At 41.5% G+C, this 20,671-nt stretch overlaps 1 protein-coding gene across 1 annotated transcript in view; it reads right to left on the reverse strand.

Annotated features, from left to right (window-relative positions):
- CACNA1D (calcium voltage-gated channel subunit alpha1 D) overlaps positions 1-20,671 on the reverse strand; it is a 365,513-nt gene that overhangs the window by 72,724 nt on the left and 272,118 nt on the right. The window contains exons 31-33 of the mRNA XM_075938914.1: positions 5,847-5,975; positions 3,675-3,740; positions 2,830-2,921 (exon numbers count right to left, since the gene is read on the reverse strand). Of these exons, the coding sequence (XP_075795029.1) occupies positions 2,830-2,921; positions 3,675-3,740; positions 5,847-5,975 (287 nt within the window). The remainder of the gene's footprint in view (positions 1-2,829; positions 2,922-3,674; positions 3,741-5,846; positions 5,976-20,671) is intronic.

The raw sequence follows: 20,671 nt of genomic DNA on the forward strand, positions 1-20,671 counted from the left end.
GTTTCCCCTACAATATGTACCAGTTCCGACTTACATACAAATTCATCTTAAGAACAAACCTACAGTCCCTATCTTGTACGTAACCCGGGGACTGCCTGTATTCTCAATCCAGTGACTGGAGCTTGGGCCCCTTAAATCATTGCCAGAGTTCTGGTTGGTGCATATTGAGTGGGACTGAAGAGCTAGCTGAGGGAAGCTAGCCCCTAAGGCCCTGCCTCTTCTGCCCTAGGCTCCACCCCCTCCAGAGGCCCCAGGGCCTGGACACAGCCCTGATCTATCTTGCGCAGGGCCCAGCAAAGTCTGTCAGCTGCCCTACAACCTGATAATTAGATTAATTTGATACTAACCCATTTTCTTTTATGTTTTATGTATTTTGATGCTTTTGTTTAGTTATTTGGTGTAGTTAATGAAAAACTGCATACATATTTGAAAGTCTGTGTTTGTATGTTCCTCCCCAGAAGTCAGGTTTCTGAGCCAAAGAGGTCCCCAGGGTAAATAATAGGCAATTGTATAACCCACCTACTTGTGATCCATAGTCCTCCCATAGCTAGCCCCTCAAGTGGAACATTTGGTCTCTGAGGAAAAATTAATCATATCTCTCTCCAAGCAATATGGATTCTAGAATGTTCAAGAGCCAGGTGAGGTCCTAAGGCTGACCAGTTAACCATGAAGTCTATACTCTTTGCATAGTGCTTACTACCTTGAATTGTCTCACTGAGGTCATGTGAGACATACTTATAGTTGGAAGCACTATGCTAACCTACATTTGTAGGACTGGACTCTCTCATCTGTTTATTTTTGTTTCTAATAGATCAGTTGCTTCTCCCCATATGTATCACTTTGGTGAAAGAGTTTCTTGTACACTCGTGTTCAGGATTGGCATAAGAGAAGCTCCTTGAATGAGAAGACAGAGGATAAGGCTGGAAGAGGCTGGCCCTTTCGGACAGGACACCATATATAGCATTCATTATACATACTCTTATTCTAGATTAACAACATTTTCCAAAGGTGGGGAGGCTAACACATATTTGTGCATGCTAAATGAGTAAAGATAACTGACCGTTGCAAAGCTACAGTAATTTGTTTGTGATTGCAATTTTTTGATTTGTGCCTGAAAATGTGGTTTATTTATGGCAGGCCCACCAAAATGCCCATCTGCTGGTAATTTGCTTCAAATAGGTTGTTTTCTTGATGGGCCATATTCTCCATTCTGTCATTCCAATGGAATCTCAAACAATAACTAAGGGGTTACATGGCTGTGACTGACGCCACCCACCTCCTTCCTTTTTAGTATGGTGTAGCATATCTTTAACCTCAAAAGCCCATGGGGTAAATGAAACATATGAAAAAAATTAAATCAGACCAGAAACCAAAGCTTATTAATAACCCAAAGAGGCCAAGTGTTACAATATCAATGGTAGGGTTAGAGATAGACTATTTGGATAAATACATTAGATTAGCAAAGATGTTCTATCATTCGACAGTGCAAAAGGAGACAAAAGGCACTAGACCATGGATCTGTTGGTTTTCAAATAATGTCTTAGCAATGTTATGGTAGTTTGTCCAAATCTGCTAATCTGAGTGGAGCTTTGATGAGACTAGTCGGCAACTAAAATACTCCGTTTGAGTTAAAGGGCCTGCAGGTGTGGGGAGCATCCTTCTTGTCTTCACCCAATGCATTCAGGTGTGTATGGAGCTACACTTTGTTGTGGGGGGAGTTGCATGCTGACATAGAATACACTTTTTTTCCTACCCATCCCATTGCTATTGGAGTTCTCAAGAGGTGGATGGGTGATAGTCTGGATCCCCTAACTACAAGCTGGCGTGGCTTCCCAGGCATGGGCTGCCAATATGAGATACCCTTTTCCAGCCCCTCCTTAGATCTACAGTTTTCAAACTTTTTAAGCTAAGCCCCCCTTTTGAATTACAATTATATATTTTGAGCTAAGTACCCCACACTCTAGACAAAAATATACACAATACCTGTCCCCCTCAGCTTTTCGGGAAGGAGAAGACATGTGCAATGGTTTCTGAGGGTGGAGCCAGTGCTGAGTGTGGAGGCTGCCGGCAGAGTAAATTGGTGCATCTGCAGCAGATGTTGATACTGATCCACAGGCTGGGTACCCTGTTGTATGAACTCTGGAGGAGGGGGAGCAGAGGTTGTGCTCCATCCCTGACCCCTGTCATGCGGGTCCAACATCATCTTTCAGCCCCTTGGACTTTCCTCAGTGTCCCCTAAGGGAGATGTTCCAGAGTTTGAAAACTTCTGCTTTAGATGTTTGTGGGTTCTGGGAGGTATTTTTTCTCATAAGACAGAACTGCCAAACTGCTTAGTAGTGTTTTTCATTTCCCTTCTGGAAATGTAATTCTGGGTTTCACTGAGTTACTTAGCATGACTTGTGGCTGGTGATTTCTAGTGCGGTTTGTAGGGTTAGCACAAATAAACTTTAGGCCCTTCACCCCACTTGAGGTCTTCAAATGGTCCTCAGCTTTTTAAGTGATTTCAATTAAAACAGAAGGAAGGTTGTTCTTATTGTCTGAAACATTTTAGCAAAAAGGGTTTGACCAGGAAACATTAGATATTGTATCTAAATAACTGTCACATAACATTCTTATGTAATAACTTGGACATTCCTTATATCTTAAACAAAGGTCCTTCATTGTTCAAAGTTAATGAGGTAGCACCATAGAAATATCATTACTTGAGTACATCTAGCATATTGGAAAATCTTTTGTTGGCTTTTTTATGTAATCAAAATCCTTACAGTGAAATTTCAGCAAAAAGCTACAGTCCTACTTTGGTAGTGGTGCAGATTAAAATATACGTACCTGAACAGAAGCAAGACTGCTTGAGGAAAAGTCTGAAAATTGTTGTTTCTGTTAATTTGATTATTGTCCCTCATAGCAACTTTACCAAATACCTGCAGGCAAAATTTGGGATCAAATATTATTTTTTATGTAATTCTATATAATTTTGTTTAAATGAGCTATGACCATAAACCAGTATTTTAAATTAGCATCTCTATGTATGAAAAATGGTTTTACAGATGTGACAATTGCTTCCTCTGATTTCTTCAGTTCTTTCCTTGTAATAATGCAAATCCGACAAAACGCAGTAACTATTTCATATTTACAGAGCAGTTAGTTAAACATGCAGTGCAACATTACTGAATTTGTTATTATACATTTTATGCATCTTCCTTTGTTCTGGATGAGATTATGTTTTCTGTATTATTTATATTACAGAAGAACCTAGTGGTCACAATTCAGATTTGGAGTCCATTTGTGCTTGGTGTTGCATGTACTCATATTAAGATATAATACCCTGAAGACTATACAATCTAAATAGAGAAGCCAGACACAGGGCAAGAAACAGAGGCTTAGGGAGTTTAAACAATTTGCCCAAAATCATATAGTCAGTCAGTGGCAGCAAAGGGAATTGAATCCAGGTGAAGGGGAGAATCAGAAAAGAAAGCCACTCCATATAGGATGTTGCTCATCCCAGCCTAACTTGACTGGGAGCTGCCCTCTTTCCTCTTCTATCCTTTGGAGATGCATGAATTCGCCTAATGTCTTTATTGTCAAGGGCAGAACCCCAGTTTCACAGGAAAGAACAGTCCCGCAGTGGAAGTGTGGCAATATACCCATCTTGAGGGAAAACTTTTCATAATTACCTGCATTCCAATAACAGCATAGATGAAAAACAGCATAGCTATCAGAAGAGCAACATATGGCAGAGCCTAAAACAATGAGAAAAGCCATTTTAATAATTTCAATTTGTGAAGCCTTATTGTTTTAGAATTAAGCCCTTCTACACAGATTTCACCAAGATTGTAATTGGTATACAAATTATTAAAATATCAGAAAAAGGATCTCAAATAATTTAATATTCTTCCATATACAGCAGGCACATTATTAGAGTTTATAGCTCAGAATCTCTCCTGTTGGAAAATCTGCTCAACATCCAGAAAAGGGATAGGGGCAGTCAGGGATTCCCTGGATTCTCAGAGCAGACCAGCTGAAACTTTAGTCACGGTGTCAGTCAGGGTATGTCTAAACTACATCCCTCTTTCGAAAGAGGGATGTAAATTAGACAGATCAAAATTGCAAATGAAGCTAGGATTTGAATTTTCTGTGCTTCGTTTGCATAATGGCAGCCACATGGTCTTTCGAAAAAGAGCTTTTCAAAAGTAAAACTGCCGTCTAGACACGGTTCTTTCCAAAAAAAATCCCACCACTTTTTCAAAAGATTTGTTTCTCGAAAGAACTGCATCTAGACAGCAGTTTTACTTTCGAAAAGCCCTTTTTCAAAAGACCATGTGGCCGCCATTATACAAATGAAGCACAGGAAATTCAAATCCCAGCTTCATTTGCAATTTTGATCTGTCTAATTTACATCCCTCTTTTGAAAGAGGTATGTAGTTTAGACATACCCTTAGGGCAGTGTTTCTCAACCTTTTTTTATAAAGTACCACCTTTAAAAAAATATTATAAGTACCCCCAGTACCTACAGTTTTCAGACACACAAAATTTTTTTCTACCATTGCAATATATTTGTTTAAAATCTTAATCATAGCTGGGTGGGCAACTAAATTTTTGGGTGTAAAAAGTACAAAAGTAATAAAGCATTGTAAAAGTTAAAAAAATCAGTTTTCTCCAAATTTCAGTTGTATTGACATACCCCCCAAACTTCTCTCAAGTACCCCTAAGGGTACTCGTACCACTGGTTGAGAAACACTGAGTTAGAGGAGTCTAGATGGTGCTCTCACTTACGACAACAAGGGTATGTCTACACTACCACCCTAGTTCGAACTAGGGTGGTAATGCAGTCAACCGGAGTTGCAAATGAAGCCCGGGATTTGAATTTCCCGGGCTTCATTTGCATCTTGCCAGGCGCCGCCATTTTTAAATCCCCCTTAGTGCGGACTCCGTGCCCGCGGCTACACGCGGCATGGAGTAGGTAGTTCGAATTAGGCTCTCTAATTCGAACTACCGTTACTCCTTGTGGAACGAGTAATCACCTAGCATAAATTATGTATACTGTATGTGAACATGGCCTACATAAATACGTCATACATAACTCAGGGTATGTCTACACTACAGAGGGTTTTTTTTGAAAAACGTCTGTTTTCCCCAAAAAACTTCAATTACGTCCACACTGCAATCACGTTTTTTCAAAAGAGAATCAAAAAAACAGAAGGGTTTTTCTGGCATTGGTAATCCTCTTTCTACGAGGAAGAAGCCTTTTTCCACAAGAGCTCTTTCAGAAAAAGGCATGTGTGGATGGGGAAGAGGGAGTTCTTTTGTAAGAAAAGGAAAGAGGAAAAAGCACAGGTGCCACTCCATCCATAATAATCATAGTTTAAATGTGAGATAGCATCCATTTAGTATGGATGCTATCTTTCAAAAAAGGAGATCACTTTTTCAATGCACTTTGGCAGTGTGGACGCGCTCTTTCAGAATAAATTTTTTTGGAAGATCTCCTCCGGAAAAGCTTCTTCCAAAAGAAGTCTTCAGTCTAGACGTAGCCTCAGTATGCAGTTGTATGAGTACCCATCTTTAGAAATACAAAGTCACTTCTACAATAAGCAATGTGATGTTTATAGACTGTGTGGTAAAAGCTAAGATTACGACACAAAATGTAAAATCTTGGCTACACTGAAGTAAATAGCAAGCTCCTATTGACTTCAGTGAGGCCAGGATTAGATCTAATATATTTTAAATTCCATGTAATTAAAGGTAACATATAATTCCAATAACAATATTGTGCTACTTGCATCCAAGCCATAACAATTATATTTGATTTATTTACAGTTAAAACACAGAGTTAACATTATCATGCTCACCTGAAATGACTTAATAAAAGTCCACAACAAAGTTCTGATTCCTTCACCCCTGCTGAGAAGCTTTACCAATCTCATCACCCGGAAGAGACGGAAAAAAGTGATGGAGATTCTAGCGCTGTCTTCAGAATTCTGAAGGGTATCACGGAGAAGTGAAACCAAATAAAAAGCAGAACATGCAACACTTTCAGAAAAATAACAACAAATGCAATGGTGAAAAAGGTAAGAATTGAAATGTACTTTAGGGTCTTTTCATCTTTATAAGCATGATATGAAAGGAAAAATTACATGCTAAGAACACAGGACCTATAGAAATGCTTCACACATCACATGCATTTCCAAGTTTCCTTGTTTGTTAATAGGATCATGTCGGGTTCATTTGTAGTTCAATAGTACATTGACAACAAATGCAGACCACTGCATACACCTTGCTAGTAGGACAATTATGAAAAATACAGAAAAATTGGTGGAAGTATAGACATGGTAAAAAGAATAAACTCAAGTAGAGATACAACCACTGGGGTCAGTTTACTAATCTTACCCCAGACTCATCAGTTGTGACAGTTTCAGTTGGCTTTGGCTTTAAAAAATTAAGAATATTATATATTAAAATCAAACAAAAGGTACAAAAAATAAATTCAACTTCACCAAAATAGGAGGAGGGACATTTTGCATTTCTAAATGTAAATTAACAATTTTTGTTTGTAAATTACATACTTCTTAGCTAAAATATGAGTATTCTTATTAGAAAATACTCCTTAATATTTCCTGTTACCAGACACTATAAGTTTGCTATCAAAAAGCTAAATGGAGTAACTGTAAATTAAATACTAAAATAGGATCTATGTCTGCTTCCATGCAAGCCAGTGTAAGTTTTGCCATTGACTTCAGTGGAAGCAGGATGTTTCAAATTGTAGATATGAACAGTAAGTGAAGCTGAAGATCAAGTCTTCTGTGGTAAAGCAGCAGCTCAAAGTTCCATTGCTGTTGAGCTCTTTTTTGAGGTTTCATTCATCCTTTACTGGTTTGTCCAACCATCTTCTAATCACTGGGTATTGACAATATCACTTCAGGCATTTCTTAAAGTGAAGTGATTCACTGAATTATTTGACAGAAATATTCTTTGCTCAACATTCTTCTCTACAGTACTTAACAGAAACAGAAATTATTTACCTAGAGAGATAAGGAAATATCTTTGGTGCAGTTGACATTGTTAGGAAGATAGCCTTTTCTTAAAGAACATTTTTCTTTTAATCCTATCTGGGTATGTTTGATTGTTAAACAAGTCTGTAAGCACTTTAAATCCTAGACATTACCCGCATATATCAAATGGAATTCTACTCATCTCTGACAATTGTGGATCAAATTCCAGGCCATATTTCCTCTAGTCATAGGTGAGGAAAGGGAGGTAGAAAACCTTGAAGAAGACAAAGGAGGCAGAATCTGCACTCTCTAGAAATGGACACAGAGGTCCACTCTCAGACTCTATAGATAATGCATATGTGGGCCATGGCCTTCCATGCTGACACTGGACTCACTGCCCCTGTTCCAGCACTTGGTCAGCATAACTCCATTGCAGCTGAAGTTAACACCAAAACAAACACCAAAGTATTGTATATGGGCCCATTATAGCCAGATCATTATTAGTATTATGAAATGGTGTGTCTTTTGTTTTTTAGATAACATAGGTACTCTGAAGGGACCACAAGGGGACCGTGGAATCAAAATAACCATGTTTCCTAACTACAGCCGTTCCCCGACTTACGAGCAGGTTACAGTCCTAATAGCTGGTCGTAACTCGATTTGTTCATAAGTTGGAAATACTCCATACGAAGCACTCGAAGTGTAACCAAGCACCAACCACACAGCAATCAACAACGAAAAATAGAAACACACGAAAAAAACAACACTACAACAACAGCAAACTTTATTTAACAAACATGAACATGAAATATAAAACACAACGCAGTAATTTAAATACAGTAATGTGAATTGAATTAATTGGATGAGGAATCGGAGGAGTAAAGAACTACAGTAAGAACATCATCGGCATCATCAACAGATTCTATTTCAGCAGTTCCTTTGCTTGTAGAAGGCATTGGTTCAGTATAGGAGGCAGCACTGCTGGGGGCTTTCTTTATAAAAATATCCATTTTGGACTGGACAATTTGTTTTTTCTTCTCATTATAAATTTCCTTATAGCAAGCCAGGGCGTCCTGAATTAAACGATCCACCTTTGAGAGTCTTGCAACATTAGGGTCCATTTTTTCCAAAAATTTGCTTTCTTTCATTTATTTTGCTGAAAGCTGCAGCCATTTCTTTAATCACAAAGTTTTTGGGGGCTTCTTTTTCTTCTTTTTGAGCTGTTTGTCTCTCTTCCTCTGCTACCCTCTCTGCTTCGAGCTGCATTAAACCTTCATTGCTCAGCTCCTCCCCAACATCCTCAACCAATTGGTGTATGTCTTCAATATCCATTTCCAGATACACTTCTTTCGCCAGCTGTACAATGTTATTAGAAATGTCTTCCAGTGCCTTTTCTTTTTCAAAGCCTTTGAAACAGTTCACAAATCTTTTTAGGATTTTCTTTCATGTGCCATTCAGACATTGTGGAGTGACTTCCTCCCACCCTGCAGCAATGTTCCTTATGCAATGCAGAATGTTGTAGTTCTTCCAAAATTCACGTAATGTTTTGACGTTTTTGCATTCTGTGGCAGCTACTGCCTTTGCAAATGTGTTGTGAAGATAATATGCTTTGAAAGCAGCTATGGCCCCCTGGTCTGTGGGCTAGAGAACAGAGGTGGTGTTGGGAGGCAGAAACGCCACTTTCACGTCGGAATGTAAGTCATTTAGGGTATGTCTACACTACAAAGTTAATTCAAAATAACAGCAGTTATTTCGAATTAACTTTAATAGCATATACACAGGCAAACTGCTATTTTGAAATAAATTCGAAATAGTAGAGCCCTTATTTCGAATTTGGTAAACCTCATTCTACGAGGAGTAACACCAAATTCAAAATAGCTATTTTGAATTAAGTGCTGTGTAGACACTTAATTAGAAATAGGGGGCCTCCAGCCCTTCCCAGGGAGCCCTGGTGGCCACTCTGGGCACAACCAGGAAAACTTACTCTCCTCTCCCCCAGCCCCGGAGCTATGAAAGGGGTAGATGGTGGCCACAGTGCCTGTGCCAGCTCCAAGCCTGCCAGCCCAGAGCCAGCAGTGGCCACCAGGACCCTGACCCAGTGGCCCGAAAACATGAGCCAGCAAGCCACTGGCAGCCAGCCCTCCACCGCTCCCCAAGAGCAGTCTGCCTGCTCCCAGGAGCCTGCCAGGGGCTGGAGAAGGCGGGCGCCTTTCTGGTCCAGGGTGGAGATCACGGACCTTATTCAGGTTTGAGGGGGATGCCCCCAACATCCATGATCTCAGCCCTAGATGGAGGAACATAGCCATCTATGGTAGGATAGCTGCCAGCCTGGCCACCAAAGGCCACATGTGAACCCAGGAGCAGATTTGCATGAAATTCAGGTTGGTCCGGTGAGACCCCCAACCCTAAGCCCTGAGCTTCCCCTCCCGCTTCTTCCCCTTGCTTCCTCCTTCCAGCTCCCTTCTCCCAGGTTTCCCCCTCCCCTCTCCCACCCTCTCTCTTTCCCTCTCCCACCTCCTTTTCCCAGTCTCCCCAGAGGTCCATCCCCACCCCCCATTTTGTTCAATAAACCCAGTTTGTATTTTTGAACGTACGTGTCTTTTATTTGACATCAGGAAGGGGGACTAGGGAGGGGTAAGTGGAAGGACGTGAGGGAGGAATGGGGCACGAGCCCCCGGTGGGGAGGACCGGGGAGGCTCTTAAGGCTCCTTGGTGTGGACGCTCTCCCTCAGGGCCTCCTGGATCCTGATGGACCTCCGGATGGCAGCCTGCAGCAAGTGCAGCCGGTATGATGGCAATGACCCCATGAGATGCACCAGCGTGCCATGGGGCAGCTCTGGCTCCATGTGGCTGAGTGCTGTGGTGTCCCGAGTGTGGGCACTCAGGGCACTCCAAAACAGGACTGCTTTGCTGTCCCTCATTGAGGTAGAGAAGCAAGTGGGGAACCCTGAGAACTGTCTGTCCAGGGTAGGGGTAGGGTCCCTTTAACCACGGAGCTCAGTTAGCCTCAGGCAGCAGCCCCACACACTAAGTCCCAACCTCATGCCCTGCCGGAACTGGTTCCGGCCAGCCTTAATTTTGGTACAGGGTCCACTCAGTGTGGACGCACTCTTTCAAAATAGCAAAATGCTATTTCAAAATAGTTTTTGTGTATAGATGTGTTATTTTGAATTAGCTTAATTTGAATTAACTAAAAACTATTAGGTATTGAGGGTAACCTGGAGCATTACCCAAAATAAGGAAAATTTGGAAAGGAACTCCTTTCTCCAGAAAATATGACTTGACTTCAGGGATGAAGCAGTTCATGAACCAATCTTCAAAAAGTGCAAGCGTCATCCAGGTTTTCTTATTAGCGCGATAATGGACTAGTAAAGTAGCCTTGTTGATATTCTTGAAGGCTCTAGGGTTTTCAGAGCGATAAATCAAGAGGGGTTTCAATTTATACCCAGAAACATTGCCTCCTAACAAGACTGTTAGACAATCTTTGAAAGCCTTATAACCAGGCATAGTTTTTGCTTCCTTATGTATGTAGGTATGTTCGGGCATTTTCTTCCAAAAGAGACCTGTCTCATCAACATTAAAGATCTGTTCTGGAAAATAAGTTCCCTCTTTTATCAGCTTATCCAATTCTATGAAAGGTTCTGCTGCTTTCGAATCAGCACTGGCTGCCTCCCCACTTAATTTCACATTATGAAGGCTTGTATGCATCTTGAAACGGTTGAGCCAACCGTGACTGGCAGTGAAAGTTTGGTCATAGTCATACCCCTCCTTTTTCTTTAAATCTTCAAAAAGACTACGAACCTTAGCTTGTATCATCATGAGACTTAATGGCGTGCGTTTTTCAATTTGGTCTTCCATCCAAAGCACTAAGAGTTTTTCCATTTCCAGGATGGAACCTGCTCTTTGCTTTGTTAGAATTTTGGATTTCATAGGAGCAGACCCTTTCGCTACTTCACGAATGCAATCACTATCCTTTATAATGGTGCTGATAGTGGATTTCGATAGCCCTAACTTACGTGACATGAAGGACACTGTTTGACCCCTTCGTATTGTCTCACTATCGCTATTTTCTGTACCAAATCAATAGCTTTTCTCTTTCTTTTCTCACCACCCTTATCACCCCCCTTATCACTAGCCCTTTTTCTTTTACTTGACATGATGGCAACAAGCAAACACCGAAAACACTGAGGGAATGAAATGTAAACACGCTGCCTGACCGCAGACACGCAAACACAATGTGCTGCTGCGAGGTTGGTCATAAGTGCGGATGGTCGTAAGTCGAGGTGGTTGTAAGTCAGGGAACGGCTGTATTTACAACCTGCAAATCTTAATCACCTATAGATATTGCTGTTGTGGCAGAATTCTAGTGGTTTCTGAAATACAGAAAACAGCAAAGGATACTAAGGCCTTACAAATTAATTAAAAGGACACTTTCCAATCCCTAACCCCTGCACTAATGTTAATTGATTGCTAGGTCCTTTCCTCAGAAATCTAAACAGACAACATCATACAGAGCACCTTGTAAAATCAGATTCAGTACCTGTGCTCTGTAAGCATTTGTAGAAAATGCACAGAGAAGTTAAAAGAAAGAACATTAATGTAAGATCATTGTTGCATTAGAAACTTTCTCCCTCTCACTCTTTCTCTCTCTCTCTGTATACAGATACTACAAGCTTCTCATCAAAAAGCTAAAAGGAGTTACTGTAAACTAAACACTAAAATATGATCTACCCCTGCACCTACCTTACCTATATGTATATATATAAAACCCTCAAGATAAATCATTCCAAAAAGATTCAAAACTAAAAAAAATTGTAACCAAAGTGCCATGATGGTAGTTGTAACCAAAGTGCCAATTCAGAGTAATTTTACACAGTAACCTACTTATATCTACCAGGGTATGTCTACACTTCAGCATTATTTCAAAATATCTAATTTTGAAATAGTTAATTCGAAATAGCTTATTTCAAAATAACACGTCTACACACAAAATGCATTTTGAAATAGTGTTTTTCTATTTCGAAATAGTGCGTCCACACTGAGTGGAAGTTGAATTGCATTTAAGGCTGGTTGGAACCAGTTCCGGCAGGGCATCAGGTCAGAAGTTGCCTTGTGGCCAGGGCAGCCAGCAGGGCACCCTGGGAAGGGCTGGAGGCCCCCTATTTTGAAATAAGCATCTATACAGCGCTTATTTCGAAATAGAAATTTCAAAATTGGCACTATTCCTCGTGGAATGAGGTTTACCAATTTCATAATAAGCCCTCTGCTATTTCGAATTAATTTCGAAGTAACAGAATGGCTGTGTAGATGCTAGGAAAGTTATTTTGAAATAACTGCTGTAGACATACCCCCACAGATCAGTACTAATACATACAGAGCTACAGCTTGTCAAATATTGGTGCACTTGTTATTTTCTGCAGAAATAACAGGTTGTTGTTTTTTCAAATGTATTAAAAATAACAGGCCATGGAGTTAGGAAAATTAACACCAGTTGGAGATCTGGTCTAAAATTACCAAATCTTCCCTGTATGCAGTGCTGTTGCAGCTGTGCTGGTCCCAGCATATTACAGACACAAAGGGGTCAAGTACTATTTTGTGTTTACTAACCATGATAAGATCTCTTCACACGTCTAAAGATTTGGAGATAAGATACTGATTATTATAAAAGCGACTGTCCAAGTCAGGCCAAGGAGTGACCATCTTGGACAGCAGGCTTGAGCTCTATCTTTACTGCTTGTTATGATTTAATAAATACGTAATTCCTATTTCTGAACAGAAACTAGATTACCAGTGTGTATGTGACTAGTACCACTTAAGAGAAGACGAGTGTAAAATCTCTGTTTGTTTTCCTGTATAAAGGACATTTGTGTACACGCGTATTCTCCTTCGATAATTCATATCTTACCCCAGCTTCCTGACACTATGTAGGTCTTAATCCTTTGTTTGTGTCAGCTAATCTATGACTGCTAGAGAGGATTGTGTCATCATAGACAAGGGATTATAAATTATACTGGTGAGAGCAGGCCAGGAATGAAAAAAGAAAATAGGTTTTTTTCAAATGATACATAGAATAATGATCACTACAGGGCTGTGTATTAGAAACCAAAAATGAAATCCTGTTTCTGATGAAGTATTATTTTTTCTATAGAAGCCAAACCCATTCAATTTTTATCCTGATAGGAGAGGCACTTTTAATATTGAAGTTTTAATAGCAGACTCTTTTGTATTTACTATCTCTCTCTCTGGCATTTATAACTCATCTTCCATCGTAATATCTAGCTTTCTGCTAAAATTAATTATTGTAATTAATGTAATTGGCTGAAAATCACAGAGTACACACATACACATTTAAAAGCAAAAACCTCACTTAAAAGAGATTACAGGCAGTCCCCGGGTTACGTACAAGATAGGGACTGTAGGTTTGTTCTTAAGTTGAATCTGTATGTAAGTCGGAACTGGCGTCCAGATTCAGCCGCTGCTGAAACTGACCGCCAGTTCTGACTTACATACAGAATCAACTTAAGAACCCCAGGCGTCCCCAAGTCAGCTGCTGCTGAAACTGATCAGCAGCTGATTCCAGGAAGCCCGGGGCACAGCAACTCTGCCTCGGGCTTCCTGTAGTCAGCACAAGTCAGTTCCAGCAGAAGCTGACTTGGGGACGCCTGGGGCAGAGCAGCTGGGGTGCTGCTGCTGGGTTGCTCCAGTAGCGCCGCTCCTCGGTGCTACTGGACCAACCCAGCAGCACCCCATCTGCTCTGCCCCAGGCGTCCTGATTCAGCCGCTGCTGAAACTGACCAGCAGCGGCTGAATCAGTACCTGGGGCAGAGCAGCTGGGGTGCTACCGGGTTGGTCCAGTAGTGCCCAGAGCGGCGCTGCAGGACCAATCGGCAGCACCCCAGCTGCTCTGCCCCAGGGTCCAAAACAAAAGCCTGGTCTGCTGGGGAGGGGGGCACACTAGCTGCCCCCCCCCCCAGCCGACCAGGGACACGGGGAGCAGAGCCGCAGCGGCAGAGACCACAGGCACCGGGACTGAAGCCGCAGCCGCGGCGGGTTCCCGCGCTTCTGAGGCTTGGCTCTGGCAAAGCCTCAGAAGCGCAGGAACGCGCCCGGTGCCCCTGGTGTGCTGGAGACGGTCTCCAGCAGACCAGGGGCACCGGAGCAGCTTACGAACGGGGCTTTCTCGCCCCGGAGCTCGCAGGTAGCAATCCGCCACCTCGACCTCCGGGGCGAGAAAGCCCCGTTCGTAAGTGCGGATCCGACATAAGTCGGATCCGCATAAGTCGGGGACTGCCTGTAATCTGGTTAAGGGTAATATTCGTCCATTGCAAACCTTTAAAAGCAAGGAATCAGGGTGTGAGACCTCTCTTAAATGTACCCTAAATGTTTCTCCTGACAATGTTTCTGTGTTTCTGGGAGGACTTACCTCAAAATAAGCTACACAAATTGAGCTACATCAATTGCGTAGCTTATTTCAAAATAGTTTACTTAAAAATTGGGAGTGTCTACACAGCACTTACTTCAAAAAAGTCTTCCTCTAACTTCCCTTATTCTTCATACAATGAGGGTTACAGGAGTCGGAGTAAGAAGTCCTCCAGCTTGACAATATTTCAACATTATTTTGAAATAACTGCTGGTTGTGTAGATGTGGACTAAGTTATTTCGATATAACAATAGTTATTTCGAAATAATGTTGCACTGTAGATGTACCTACAGTAACTTATTTAAATCAACCACAGAGCAGTAGTAGTACATACAGAGACAATAGCTTGTCAAAATATTGGTGCATTTGTTATTTTCTGCAGAAATAACAGGGTGTTTTTTGCTGAACCACTTAAAATAAAGGGCTATCTACTAAAATGCTCACATACATCCATACAGCTCAATAATCATACTAATATACAATCTCAGTTACAATCTCTGCAATTCTAGTAAATAGTGTTTACATGTGTGACCAGGATAAACAGGTCACATGTTATGTCTTTGTGGTAAAAGTATGAGTTTATAATTAAGAGATTTTGGAGATTTGGAGTTGGACGGAAGATTTTTTTTTGGACCTTGCACATTGACAAAGGTTTGAGTTTGAAGAAAGATGTGGAGAAATTGGAAAGGGTACAGAGAAGAGCGACAAGAATGATTAAAGGTTTAGAGAACATGACCTATGAAGCCAGGCTTCATGAACTGGGCTTGTTTAGTTTGGAAAAAAGAAGATTAAGGGGGGACATGATAGCGGTTTTCAAATATCTAAAAGGGTGTCACAAGGAGGAAGGAGAAAATTTGTTCCTCTTGGTTTCTGAGGACAGGACAAGAAGTAATGGGCTTAAAGTGCAGCAGGGGAGGTTTAGATTGGACATTAGGAAAAAATTCCTAACTGTCAGGGTGGTCAAATATTGGAATAAATTGCCAAGGGAGGTGGTGGAATCTCCCTCTCTGGAGATATTTAAGAACAGGTTAGAAAGACATCTGTCAGGGATGGTGTAGACGGAGCTTGGTCCTGCCTTGAGGGTGGGGAGCTGGACTCGATGACCTCTCAAGGTCCCTTCCAGTCCTATTATTCTATGATTCTATGATTCTATAACTATTTCCAGTAGGCAGCCTGTTGAAATCTTCTGCATTAACTCCTCTAATGAAAAAGGTGTATTACAGGCTATCACAGTGCACCCCACATGCTTTCTGAAAATTGCTTTATGGATATGAATATGCATAACTCAAAGATGCTTTATGTAAAACAGGTCATGTAACATATCAGTTTTACAGTACAATCTGTGGAATCTATATACCTTATTTTTCTGCATGTATCATTCTCATATGAGATGTTAGAAATATGAAGTGTGGATTTATTTAAGTTCTAATTGTGCTAATGAGGGCCATTACTGGTGCTCTGATACTTAATCATAGAATCCTAGAACTGGAAAGAACCTCAAGAGGTCAATGAGTCCAGTCCCCTGCCCTCACAGCAGGACCAAGCACTGTCTAGGTCATCCCTGATAGATGTCTATCCAACCTCCTCTTAAATATCTCCACTGATGGAGATTCCACAACCTTCCTAGGCAATTTATTCCAGTATTTAACCACCCTGACTGTTAGGAAGCTTTTCCTAATGTCCAACCTAAACCGTCCTTGCTGCAGTTTAAACCCACTGCTTCTTGTCCTATCATCAAAGGCCAAGGAAAATAACTTTTCTCCCTCCTCCTTGTAACACACCTTTTTAGATACTTGAAAACTGCTATCATGTCCCCCCTCAGTCTTCTCTTTTCTACATTAAACAAGCCCAATTCTTTCAGTCTTCCTTCACAGGTCATGTTTTCTAGGCCTTTAATAATTTGTATTACTCTTCTCTGGACCTTCTCCAATGTCTCCCTATTTTTCTTCAAATGTGGTGCTCAGAACTGCTCCAATTGGGGCCTAAACAGTGCAGAATAGAGCAGAAGTATGATTTCTCGTGTCTTGTACACAATAATGCACTCCAGAATCATGTTTGCTTTTTTTGCAACAGTGTTACACTGTGAACTCATGTTTAACTTGTGGTCCAGTATGGCCCCTAAATCCCCTTTAGCAGTACTCCTTCCTAGACAATCAGGGTACATCTACACAGCAGGGCTTAACTCAAAATAAGCTACGCAAATTGAGCTCCGTCAATTGTCTATCTTATTTCAAAATAGTTTATTTCAAAATAGGGAGCATCTACACAGCACTTATTTTGAAATAGAGTACTCTTCCTCCGACTTCCCTTGTTCCTGGTACAATGAGGATTACAGGAGTCAAAGTAAGAAGTCCTCCAGCTTGACAGTATTTTGACACTATTTCAAAATAACTGCCTACTGTGTAGTTATTTTGGAATAGCACTAGTTAGACCCCTGCAGAAGCCCACTTGTTATGCCCTTCCAGCATGATTGTGAATCATTAATAACTACTCTCTGAAAATGGTTATCCAGCTAGTTATGCACACACCTTACAGAATCCCATCTAGGTTGTATTTCCCTAGTTTGTTAATAAGAAGGTCATGTGAAAACATGTCAAATGCTTTACTAAAGTCTAGGTATACCACATCCACCACTTCTCCCTTATCCACAAGGCTTGATATCCTATGAAAGAAGGCCATCAGATTGGATTGACATGAGTTGTTCTTTACAAGTCTATGCTGGTTGTTACCTATCACCTTATTATCTTCCAGATGTTTGCAGAGGATTCCTTAATTATTTGTTCCATTATCTTCCCTAGCACAGAAGTTAAACTGACTGGTCTGTAGTTTCCTGGGTTGTTCTGGGTGGGTTCGAATCTAGAGCAGCCATCTTTTTATTGACGGGCACTATATTTGCCTTTTTCCAGTTTTTTGGAATCTCTCCCGACTTCTATGATTTTTCAAAGATGATAGCTAAAGGCTCAGATACTTCCTCAATCAGCTCCTTGAGTATTCTAGGATGCATTTAATCAGACCCTGGTGACTAGCTACTTTAGTCTAGAAGTCATCTAGTTTTTCTTAGTAATTTTTAACTTGTTCTTTTTTTATTTTAACTTCTAAACCTACCCTATTTCCATGAGCATTCACTATGTTAGGCATCCTTTCACCATCCATCTTCTTGACAAAAACCGAAACGAAGACGTCATTAAGCACCTCTGCCATTTCCAAGTTTCCTGTTGTTGTTTCTCCCTTTTCACTGAGCAGTGGGCCTACCCTGTCCTTGGTCATCCTCTTGCTTATAATATAATTGTACAATGTCTTCTTGTTACCCTTTATGTCTCTAGCTAGATTTAGCTCATTTTGTGCCTTTGCCTTTCTAATACTGCCCTTGCATACTTATGTTGTTTTATTATATTCATCCTTTGTAATTTGACCTAGTTTCCACTTTTTATGACTCAGCATTCAAACCAATGACTTGTGGATAACTGTGTTGGTCCTATAAGCCCAAACTGTGGTTGGTCCTAGAAAGACATATGACCGCCACCTTCTACTGAATCTAGGATTTTTCCATGTGAGTAGGTAGTATGGAACAAAGGATTCCCACCCTGGGGGAAAATCTATTCAAGCAATGGAAAGCAATCAGCCTTTGTCTTCAGCTAGCCTTTTGAAACTGCCTGGACAACCCTAAGAGAAGCATCCAATTATGCTGAAAACTGAGGCTGTGTCTAAACTACACCTCTCTGTCGACAGAGAGATGTAGATTAGGCACGTCGAAATTGCTAATGAGGTAGGGATTTAAATATCCCACACTCCATTAGCATAAACGTGGCTGCCGTATAAAAAAAAGTGGTGGCCATGTTTATGCTAATGAAGCGTGGGATATTTAAATCCCTGTCTCATTAGCAATTTTGACATGCCTAATCTACATCTCTCTGTAACTGAGAGCAAACCTTTTCCTTAGGCTTCCTAATCCACAATTTGCTAACAATCTAAAGTCATGATTTTATTGTTGCATACAAAACAGTAAATACAGGCAGTCCCCGACTTACGTTGATCCGACTTACGTCAGATCCGCAGTTACGAACGGGGCTGCCCCGGAGTACATTGACTGCGGGACCTCGCGGTCCCGCCGCCCGTGTACTCCAGGCGAGAAAATCTGCTCCGCGTCTCCCTGGTCTGCAGACCAGGAAGACGCGGAGCAAAGCCGCTGCCCGAGGCCCCCCCCCCCCCCCGCGGCTTTGCAAAGCCGCGGGGAAAGCCAGCAGCGGGACAGCCCAGACGCCCCGCGGCTGTCCCGCTGCCGGTGTCCTCAGAGGCTTTGTTCCCCGTCTCCCTGGTCTGCTGGTCTCCAGCAGACCAGGGAGACTGGGAGCAAAGCCACGGAGGACCCAGGCGGCGGGACCGCGGTGCGTCTCGGTCCGCCGCCCGCATCTTCCTGGTCTGCTGCGGTGGCGGGGGGCGCAGCTAGTACGCCCCCCCCCAGCAGACTAGGCTTTTCTCTGGACGCCTGTGGCAGAGCAGCTGGGGCGCTGCCGGTTGGTCCTGCAGCGCCGCTCTGGGCGCTACTGGACCAACCCAGCAGCACCCCAGCTGCTCTGGTCCTGATTCAGCCGCTGCTGGTCAGTTTCAGCAGCGGCTGAATCAGGACGCCTGGGGCAGAGCAGATGGGGTGCTGCTGGGTTGGTCCAGTAGCACCGAGGAGCGGCGCTACTGGAGCAACCCAGCAGCAGCACCCCAGCTGCTCTGCCCCAGGCGTCCTGATTTAGCCGCTGCTGAAACTGACCAGCGCTGACTACAGGAAGCCCGAGGCAGAGTTGCTCTGCCTCGGGCTTCCTGGAATCAGCTGCTGATCAGTTTCAGCAGCAGCTGACTTGGGGACGCTTGGGGTTCTTAAGTTGATTCTGTATGTAAGTCAGAACTGGCGGTCAGTTTCAGCAGTGGCTGAATCTGGACACCAGTTCCGACTTACATACAGATTCAACTTAAGAACAAACCTACAGTCCCTATCTTGTACGTAACCCGGGGACTGCCTGTATATCTCTCAATTACTTGGGTAGTTATCTCAATAATAACTTCTCTGATCTCTCTCACTTTGCAGTGAAAGTAAAATGGCAAATACACTTTCTGTCTTTGGAAATGTGTATTTTTAAGCAACATTAACTGAAAACAATGCAAAACTGATTGTGTCATGCAACTGACACAAAAATAATTCTATGATAAAAATTTTAACCTATATATATGTTGTGAGACAGTGGACATGAGAGAGAGTGTAGATTAAATGCTTCCTGTTATAGAAGGGTACCAAAAGCTGCTACATGAACTTAGGTTGTGATGCATTAATTTTTTGATATCATGCAACAGGAAACATCTAAAATACAAATACATGGCGACAATAATAGAGGGAAAAGAGCATCCAAGTAGCAAAATAATTTAAAAAACACAAAAGGCACAACAATGGTTTTTTTTTAGGAGCATAAAGGCAGTGGTTCAAATTTGGCTGTAGATTTTTTTCATAGTATTAAGGATACCTATGGTAATCCTATTTTTTTAAAGTATTTACATATATTATTTAGCAAACATTTAGAAGGCTATATTTATGTAGGGAAATCTTATATGGGCATGGAGAATAATTATTTTCCTCTAAAACACATGTTGTTAGTACTGTAATAGTTTAAATGTTGCATTTATATCTTACCCATTGAAATAAGTGTAAACTCACCAGATTACTAAATGGCTATCTCTTATTTAGTGATACTAAGGCCCTGAACTTGGAAAAGGATTCATCCCTGTGAACCCTTACGTTAACATAGAGTTACCTTATATATAGGGTAGCGTGTGGATTAATTATTCCATGTATTTTGATGTCTTTAGATGAAAAGTTCTATATAAAAACATAGTTTATTGAACTATCCTTACAAATGAAAAGATACATTTGCAAACAAGGCTTAAGCTGAACCTGCAAAATATACATAAACAGTAACTGCATTCAGAAAACCAACATTCACATGAAAAAATGTGATTGCAAATGAATACATGCACATGCCTATTTGTGCACAAGACCTTCTAGGGCCAGATTCTGCCATTGTTAGTCATGCTGCTTAGTAGGCATTCTCATTTAGTTCAGTTGGACTATTCCTATGAGTAACTGCTCTCCCAGTGTCAGCAAAAGGTTCTCAGTTTAGCCTCATAGTCTGCATATGCATACATATTTGCTTTACTACAGTTACCTTGCATCTGTATATCTAAAAAATGGAAAAGAAAAAAAGCAAAGGCCCAATTCTTATCT

The sequence above is a fragment of the Pelodiscus sinensis genome, chromosome 11 (assembly GCF_049634645.1).
Source record: "Pelodiscus sinensis isolate JC-2024 chromosome 11, ASM4963464v1, whole genome shotgun sequence".
NCBI lineage: Eukaryota > Metazoa > Chordata > Testudines > Trionychidae > Pelodiscus > Pelodiscus sinensis.